At 30.1% G+C, this 9,365-nt stretch overlaps 3 protein-coding genes across 3 annotated transcripts in view; all 3 read left to right on the forward strand.

Moving 5' to 3' along the window:
• The first annotated feature begins 219 nt into the window (after nt 1–219).
• Nucleotides 220–1,518, forward strand: LOC117178503. The gene has a single exon (XM_033369929.1). It carries the CDS (start codon nt 220–222, stop codon nt 1,516–1,518), a length of 1,299 nt encoding a protein of 432 aa, XP_033225820.1.
• A 741-nt stretch (nt 1,519–2,259) lies between these two features.
• LOC117178504 lies at nt 2,260–3,159 on the forward strand. The gene has a single exon (XM_033369930.1). It carries the CDS (start codon nt 2,260–2,262, stop codon nt 3,157–3,159), a length of 900 nt encoding a protein of 299 aa, XP_033225821.1.
• A 160-nt stretch (nt 3,160–3,319) lies between these two features.
• LOC117178506 (lipase 3-like) overlaps nt 3,320–9,365 on the forward strand; it is a 27,099-nt gene continuing 21,053 nt past the window's right edge. The window contains exons 1-2 of the mRNA XM_033369931.1: nt 3,320–3,343; nt 7,836–8,028. Of these exons, the coding sequence (XP_033225822.1) occupies nt 3,320–3,343; nt 7,836–8,028 (217 nt within the window). The remainder of the gene's footprint in view (nt 3,344–7,835; nt 8,029–9,365) is intronic.

Genomic DNA, 9,365 nt, shown 5'->3' on the forward strand with positions numbered 1-9,365 from the left:
TAGTGCAAATTTTAGAAGAAAAACTTCACAAATTAACAGCGGAGAAATGGGAGGAAATATTAAAACGCGATAGCGTTTAAAAACAGTAAAGAAGAATTAAGTGAATCGCAGTCTAAGCCATTAAAATGCTTAAAATCATTATTTTACAAATTCACAAAAAATCCTGATTTAGAAGTCAAATACAGACAGGCCTCAGACGAATATGTAACATTACGTCACATGACCGAAATCACCGACGGAATTGATGGAGACGGTTTTCATTTACCCCATCACGCGGTAATTAAAGAAAATAGCTTATCTTCTAAGCTACTCGTAGTTTTCAACGGATCTGCCAAAACAAATACCGGCCTATCACTTAATGACAAACTTATGGTAGGTCCTGCTATTCAAAGCGATATAGTCTCGCTAATCCTCAAATTTCGCTTGCATAATTATGTTATAACAGCTGATATAGAGAAGATGTATAGACAAATTCTCGTACGACCAGAAGATCGAAAATATCAACGCATTCTTTGGGGGGACCCGAATAATATTAAAACTTTTGAATTAAAGATGGTCATGTTTGGCCTAGCTTCTGCCCCTTTCTTAGCGATAAGTTGTTTACAACAACTCGCTGAAGATGAGGGACATCGATTTCCCAGAGCATCACGCGTATTAACTAAGGACATGTACGTTGACAATTTACTCTCTGGCGCCTCCACGATTAAAGGAGCATTAGAAATTAGGAATGAAATCACTGAATTACTAAAACTCGAAGGCTTCGTACTTCGACAGTGGGGATCAAACGATTCACAGATTTTACGCGATTTAGACGATGAAAATATAATCCCTAATTGTCAATTAGATACTTGTCATTCAGACAAACAAGAATCTGTGAAAACTTTAGGCACTATCTGGAATGCACAAAACGATTTCATAACGTACATCGTAAAGCCAGTAGCTGCAAAATTAATCAAATCTAAACGAAAAATTCTGTCCGAAATTGCAAAAATCTTTTATCCTTTAGGTCTGCTAGAGCCAATAATTTTATACGCAAAACGAATCATGCAAAGACTTTGGCAATTAAAATTAGACTGGAATGAATCAGTTCCTAACAGCTTGTTTACTGCTTGGATGGAATTCTTTGACCAACTTCCAGTTATCAATAACGTGTCCGTCGAAAGAAAAGTCTTAATTAATGATGCAATTAGCGTTCAATTGCACGGTTTCTGTGACGCAGGTGAGTGTCGATACGGAGCCTGTATTTATTTAAGATTGGTGGATTCTACCGGAAACATAAGCCCAGCGTTATTTTATGCGAAATCGTGTGTAGCACCATTGAAAACAGTTTCGCTGCCACGACTCGAGTTGTGTGGAGCTCAACTTCTTGCTAAGCTCATTAGACAAGCCATTGCTATCACGGGAATTTCTTTTGAGAAAGTAGTATTGTGGTCAGATTCCACTATTACACTACACTTGATTCACACTTCACCACATTTACTAAAAACATTTGAAGCAAATCGTGTTGCTGATATTTAAAATCAATCCAATCCAAGTCAATGGCGTCACATTCGTTCAGGAGATCATCCAGCCGATGCATTATCACGAGGTCAGCTTCCGAATGAATTTACGAAAAACGCACAATGGTTCAATGAACAACAGTGGCTTTGTCAAAATTAAACAAACTGGCCGAATCTTGAGCTGAGTAATTTAAGCGACGTGCTGGGAATGAAAAAAGTTTCAGGTTTCGCAACCGACGTCACAAATTACGATATTTTTCTAAAGTAATCTTCTTATGGCACATTGAAACGAGTGATTGCATATTGCATGCGTTTTAAATTTCAAAAACGACATCAGGGTCCTTGAACGGTCGAAGAATTGGCGTATGCAAAAAAAAACAATCATTAAATTAATTTAAAATATCGAGTTTGCTGTCGAAATCTCAAATTTAAAAAAGGGAAAGGAAATTCATCATAAAATTAAATTACTATCACTTGCTCCTTTTCTTAATAGTGATGATATTCTTCGCGTAGGAGGAAGATTAAAAAATCCGAGCTTTTATACTCACAGAAACATCCAATTCTTCTTCCTCGATCGCATTATGTAACAAACCTAATTATTGACTGTTATTACAAGCAAAACCATCACGCAGGTATTCAGACCACACTTCACGCATTGCGACGTAACTTCTGGTTACCTGATGGGCGGAATCAAATACGAAAAATAATTCGAAAATGCATAAGATGCTTTTGCGCTAATCCGTCGGTCCCGGAATATACAATGGGAAATTTACCAAGTGTTAGATCAATTCCAGCCCGACCAGTCTCCAATGTAGGGGTCGACTACTACGGACCTTTTTCCATTGAAGAGAAAAAATTTCGTAACCGTACGCGTGTGAAAGTCTATGTAGCCGTTTTTGTTTGTCTCGTCATTAAAGCCGTTCATCTTAAAGTAGTTAGCGATATGACGAGTGACGGTTTTATCGCAGCATTAAAGCGATTAATTGCTCGACGAGGTAAACCTTCAAATATCTACTCTGACAATGGGAAGAATTTTATAGGAGCACACAATGAGCTGCTAGAAATATATGTTCTTCTTAATTCGGAAGCTCATCAAAAAAGATGTCAACATTTTTTAACGCATGAAGCCATAACGTGGCACTTTATTCCTCCACTTTCTCCTCACTTCGGGGGTATCTGGGAATCAGCAGTTAAATGTTTTAAGCATCACTTTAAACGAGTAGTTTCAGAACAATTGTTTACTTTCGAAGAATTTAATACATTCGTCATAGAAGTTGAAGGAATCCTAAACTCACGCCCCCTTTCGCCCATGTCCACCGATCCTAATGACCTTACCGTCCTTACACCGGGACATTTTTTAATTGGTGATGCATTGACGAGTTTACCTGAAGTAAACTTTACTGAAACTTCACACAACAGACTGTCCAGCTGGCAGCATATCCAGAAAATTCGTCAACATTTCTGGACCAGGTGGTCTAAAGAATATTTGAATGAATTGAATATTCGCCACAAATGGAAGACAGGTCAACATGGGATCAAGGAGGGAACAATTGTCCTTCTAAAAGAAGAAAATTTACTACCAACGCAATGGGTATTGGGACTTGTAATCAAAACACATCCTGGAAACGACCACGTTATTAGAACAGTCACTGTCAAGTGACAAAACTGTATACAAACTGCTAGATTCAAAAGGAGAAATTTGGGTTTCAAAATGTATTGTTGTAAGTCTTGGACATAGCTAACATAACACGTTTTCTCTGAAGCCCTTTACTGCGGGGCTCCTCTAAACGAGACAAATATCTAATCTCTTCTAGGTAAAAATGTGCAAACCAGACAAATCGAAGGTAGAGATTGACCGTAAGGAGGCGTAAACGACGTAAACGACATTTCATACTTCTAACTATTTTGTCCAATAGAGATTGCTATCCCTTCCAAGGATATTTTGTAAGTGTATTCAGCACCTTCGAACTCTCAAAAATTCTCAGGGAACGCCTGTTGTCTTTTCACCCGCGCTGTACACACTTTAAACAATAAATTATGGTAGACAAAATATCGTCTCTTCTTTTTTTCTAACGCATCAAAAATAAGGATAATATCAGCGGTTGGTATTATCTTCCGGCAAATATTTGACGCTTGTTCCTTATATTTGTTAAATATTTTCCAAATGATTTCCTTATAATTTCATAAAGATTTCGAATATTTCGAAAAGACTTTTCAATGATATAAATGATTCTCCAAACATTTCAAATATCCCAAAGATTTCAAAGATTTCATGATTTCACTGGTATATAAAAGATTTCTGAGTTTACAAGCACTTTAATTGTTTCATAAATATTTCAACCAAATTTCAATAATTTCACAATAATTACCAAATATTTCAAAATTATTTCAAAGATTCCGAATTTTTTTTTTGAAAAATTCCCAAATATTTCAATGATTTTTGCAAGATTTCGTGAAGATACATATAATTTCATAAATATTACCTAATATTTCAAATATTATGCCGAAATTTTGAAAGATTTGAAAAATTTGCAATTATTTCACGCAAATTTTATAAAAATTTCAAACATTTTACAAAGATTTCGGATGGATTTAAATAATTTCTCAAATACTTATATTATTTGACAAAGAATTATATTATTTGACAAAGATTGCAGACAGATATAAAGGATTGAACAAACATCTAAAAAATGTTGTATGGTTTTCAGATAAATTTCAAGGATTGAACAAAGATTTCAATAATTTTACAAACATTACCGAATATGACAAAAATATTTCAACTGTACACACATTTTAAAAAGATTTCAATATTGCACAACGATTTTAGATCAATTACAAATAGATAAATATTTCAACGACTTCCTAAGGATCTAAAAAATTTTCAAATAATATCACAAATATAACCCAATATTTAAAAGATTTCCAAAGATTCCCAAAGATTTGACAAATGTTGCATTAATATCTCAGATATTGTTTTAAGAATCGACAAAGATTTCGAATAAAAATCGAAGTATTTAGGAAACAAATTTTGCAAGATTATTTATTCATGATAAATAAGTTGTATCTAAAACATAATGGAAGTATCGCCTGAAAAACTTACCATAGTTAAAGATATATGAATAAACAAGATAAAATCGTTACTGGAAATTATTGTCTGTAATAAAAATTATTTTAAACACTATAAGTAAATATATTTTGATCAATTCATTAGATGCTTTAACCAAACTTGGTGGCTTTATAGTATAGTACCCAACAAAGTACAAATATTGTGAAGTTTGGAAAATACCAATTGAAAGTAGACCTTATGCGCTATGATCTAATTTTAAAGAAGCCCTTTTACAAAAAGTCATCTGAAAGCTATAATTTTATGGTAATAATTTATTAAGAAATTTTGTTATTCACTTCCTTCAAAAATTATAATAATTTTAAAAATTTTGCAATTAGATCTTTTTTTAAAATTAAACATAGAAATCAGGACAAAAGAAAAGTGCATTTTTATCAAGTATAAAAAATTAGTAAAAAACGTGATGTTTGAAGTGCAGTCCATGCTAGCGCTTTCATACTTATACTTAATTAACTGAAGCCTTCTTTAAAAAACATTTTACTATATTGTAAACATATTTTTTGCTGGATCTAAAACACAATAATTCATGATGCAAATTTTTCTATGTTTTAGTAATTTCTTTACAATTTCTTACATGCAGTCTCAAACCTCTCATAGATTAAATTATACTGCATTCTCACTAGATCATTAAAAAATCTTAAACAGTCAACTGTAGATTACAAAATTATCTCAAATTTTGTTTAAAAAATTGATTACTGCTTGTGGATTTGTTAATATTAACAAAAAATTAATTCAATTCCAACAAAAACACCAGGTGTCAAGAGAACCCAACAAGCACCTACATTAATTCTACATTTTTTTTATTTGTGGTAAAGTAATAGAAGTTGTAATATAAAACAAATATTATTTTAAAAATGGGTAATTCTTTATTGCTATAACTGTTTAATCAGTTTTCAAATAGTATGTTTCTCCTATGACATTGTTTTTAAATAATAAATATAAAAGCATTAATATGGTAATAATAAGAATCATAAATTACTATATAAAAGAACTGCCAAATGAGATTACCTCATTTTCTGTTTCTCTGAAGCATCAGTTTAAAGACAAGGAAGCCACTTTATTTTCAGGTTGATATTCGTTTAGATTAGAACTCAAAGTGAAGAAATGCATGAAATATGTGAGTTAGAAAATGATCAAAGGTGTTCGATTTTTTCTCCTAGAAATAAATTTATAATTTGCTCGTTTTTTAAACATTACATATTAGAAATATGTTAAAAGAACTAATTGATAATCTCTAGAAGAAGATAATTCTTAAATTGTATCCAATATTTTTTTGGAACCATTTGTCTTCGTGATTTTTTATTTAGTATTTTCATTATCTCAAGGACCGTGTAAGGTTTCGAACAAACAGAAGCATTTCTAGATTAAGCGTTAAAAACGTATCGAAATCATGTATTCTTTTTAGTTTTCAAAATATATGTACACGCTTTTATCATATGATTTTCGATTTTTCGAAAACAATGCAAATCAAAAATATCAGACTTAGATCAGCGCATTATTAATTTAAAAATAATTTGCTCAGCTTCCTTCCCTTCATGCAGTAGGTTAGTCAATATTTTGATAGTATTGATCGCAATTGTGAGTTACGTCATTTGTGTGAAATTCAAACCTGAAGATCCTGATGATCCATCTGAGAGAATAGTAAGTTTAGTTAAGTAACAAAAGTTTGTCTAATTTCAGTAGATGAAAAATCATTAAAAAATAATGCCTAGTACTCTGAGATTTACAACAAAATTATAAAGGCCGCGGAGCCCTAGGGGGCACATGATACAACTTCCCTCTCAGAAATAACTAAATGGCAAAAAAATCATTGAATTGATAAGATCGTTTTAATTTCTCCAAAATCTACCTGAAATCTTTGTGAAATAATTTATGCATTTGTAAAATATTCATAATCTATACGAAATCTTTGCCTAATATTTGAAATCTTTGTATAATCTTTGCAATTTTTGGGATTTCATTCCAATCTTTGTTAAATATTTGAAACATTTTTGAAATTTTTGGAAACATTTGTGAAATTGTTGAAATCTCTAAGAAATCATTGAAGTCCCTGCATTTCTTTGAATGTATCCGAACTCTGCAAAACATTTCAATTATTTTATAAATATTTTAAAATATTTTTTAGATGACTGAAATACTTGGAAAATTATTTAACTATTTGTGAAATTTTTCAATTTTATCCGAAATCTTGATCAAATAATTTAAATCTTTGAAATCTTTGGGAAATTAATGAAATTTTTATCAAATATTTAAAAAAAATGTAATTGTAGAAATCTTTAAAAAATCAAACAAATCTGTGAAATATTTTGAATCTATACAAAATTTTCGAAATCCCTTTAAAATCTTTGTGATATAATTGTGAAATATTAAAAATATTTGATAAATGGTTGATCATATTTTTTTCACGTTCGAAATCTTTGCAAAATCTTTCCAATCTTTTAAAAATCTTTTAAACCTTTCGAAATATTTATGAAATTTTGAAAATCTATGGGGGAATACTTGAAATCTTTATAAAATATTTTCAAACAAATTCTAATTGTTGATATTTTAAAAAGATTGTTGAAGTTCGTAAAATCTTTCAAGTCTATCCGAAATATTTGCGAAATATTTCAAATGTTTTATAAATATTTTATCATATATTCGAAATCATTGAAATCTTGGGAAAATCATTTGAATCTTTGTGAAATTCTTCAAATCTATAAGCGACATGCAAAATCATTGAAATATTTTGAAGCTATCTTCAATTTTCATGAAAAATGTGGAATAGTCAAAATCTTTAGAAAATCATTAACATCTTTGTAAAATATTTTTAAAATTTCAAATGTTAAAATCTTTTAAAATATTTTGATAATATTAGTGAAATTGTTTAAATATTCGAAAGATATTTAATAATAATTTATTTAAAATTTGTATTGATTGTAATATTATTATCATATGTACAAAATGTGTCATTCAATAATATAAATTTATTCTCCTGCTCCACCTGGAGAAAAAAAGCTTCGCCCCTTCTGCAAACTTCCTAAAAACGTATTTTCTTTCTATGTGCCTCTGTTTAATTTATTCATTCATATTTGACAATTTGAGGAATAGTTTAATGTTGTTCTAAATTTTTTCCTATATCTGACATTTTTCTTTTCCAATACACACTGCCTTTAAGACATTTTTCAACTAATACGATTATTTATTTAAAGCATACTAATAATCCTTTTCAGAAAAAAATAGTTGAAAATTTGGGATATTCTCTTGAAGAACATTATGTTGCAACGGAAGATGGCTATATTATAACTCTGCGTCGATTATTAAACAGTCGTAATGTGGCACAAGATCAAAAACCAGCACTTTACGTCCATGGTTTAGTAGAAAGTTCATCTGACTGGATTATTACTGGACAGAATATCTCAATGGGTAAAATGATAAAAATAAACACTCGAGCTCCAAAGATCCCACTCCTGTTACATTTAGATTTCGGGGGCTGAGAACGCACACAGGTCTACTATTCTCACTCCTTTTGGGGTCGGGTTGGTCGTATCTGTGGAGAACTCGTATCTTCAGAGCTCGTATCTTTCGAGTTGGAGTGTATAATATCTCAGTTGAAAGTGGAACTACTTTATTAAAATGCATTCATTTGGTTGATGATTGATCATTTTAGTAGACAAACCTTTTTTGTTTAAAATTTAATAATTTGGTTGAAAATTATTTTTGTAGTTGAAAACTAATTCGCGTGTTTTATTCAGAATTAAAAAATTCTTCTTAATGGTTGAAAAAGCTATAAAAGTTGAAATGCTTGGTTAAAAATTCAGTTACGTTGTTAAAAAATCGTCTATTTTGATAGAAAATTCATCTTGTTATTTGAAAATTGATCTGTTTAGTGGAAAATTAATTTGTTCTTACTTCGAATAAAATATTTTAATAGGAATTCAATTTTCTTGATTGAAGATTAAACTATTTTATCAGGAATTTGCTTTTATTTCATTGAATATTAAGTTTTTTCTGATGATGTAATTATCTTAGTTTTAGTTGGAAATTCTACTATTTGTAGAAAATTCATTTTTTTACTTGAAAGTGCATGTATTTGGTTAAAATGTAATTTTTTTTACATGAAGATTGATTATTTCAGTTGTAAATTAACTTTAGCAATCACATTTTTTATAGGAAACTTACCTTTTTTGATAAAAATGTAATCCTTTTTGTTAGGAGTTCATGTCTTTGGAAAAAAAAGATATCTATTTAAAAGTTCGTTTTTTTTTATATATAAAATTTAGCTTTTGGGTTGAAAAATGTATCACTGTAATTAAAAACCAGTTTCTTTCTTTAAAACGTTCTTTCTGTTTAGTTGAAAAGTAATATATTCAATTGAAACTGTATCTTTTTGGGTAGAAAATTCATAATTTGGGCTGAAAATTAAATTATTTTTCGAGAATTTATTTTTGTGGGTTGACAAATGAATGTTTCAATTGAACATTTAAATCTTCTGTGTTTGGTAAAAAACGATTTTCTCGAATTTTTTTTGTTGTAAATTTTTTTTAAAAACATTTTAACTATTTCAATTTTGGTTGAAAAATGATCCTTTTTAGATGAAAATTCTTCTACTTTGTTGAAATTGAGTCTTTTTTGGTAGAAAATTATTCTTTTAAAATTATTCTTTACTCGCAGTCGGTAAGGTGTATCGACATGATTTTGGTGTCAAAATATTAAGAAGAGCTCCCTCTTTCATGCTTTTTGATTTAACATTCAGTTTGCTT

This window comes from Belonocnema kinseyi, chromosome 8, assembly GCF_010883055.1.
Source record: "Belonocnema kinseyi isolate 2016_QV_RU_SX_M_011 chromosome 8, B_treatae_v1, whole genome shotgun sequence".
NCBI classification, from domain to species: domain Eukaryota; kingdom Metazoa; phylum Arthropoda; class Insecta; order Hymenoptera; family Cynipidae; genus Belonocnema; species Belonocnema kinseyi.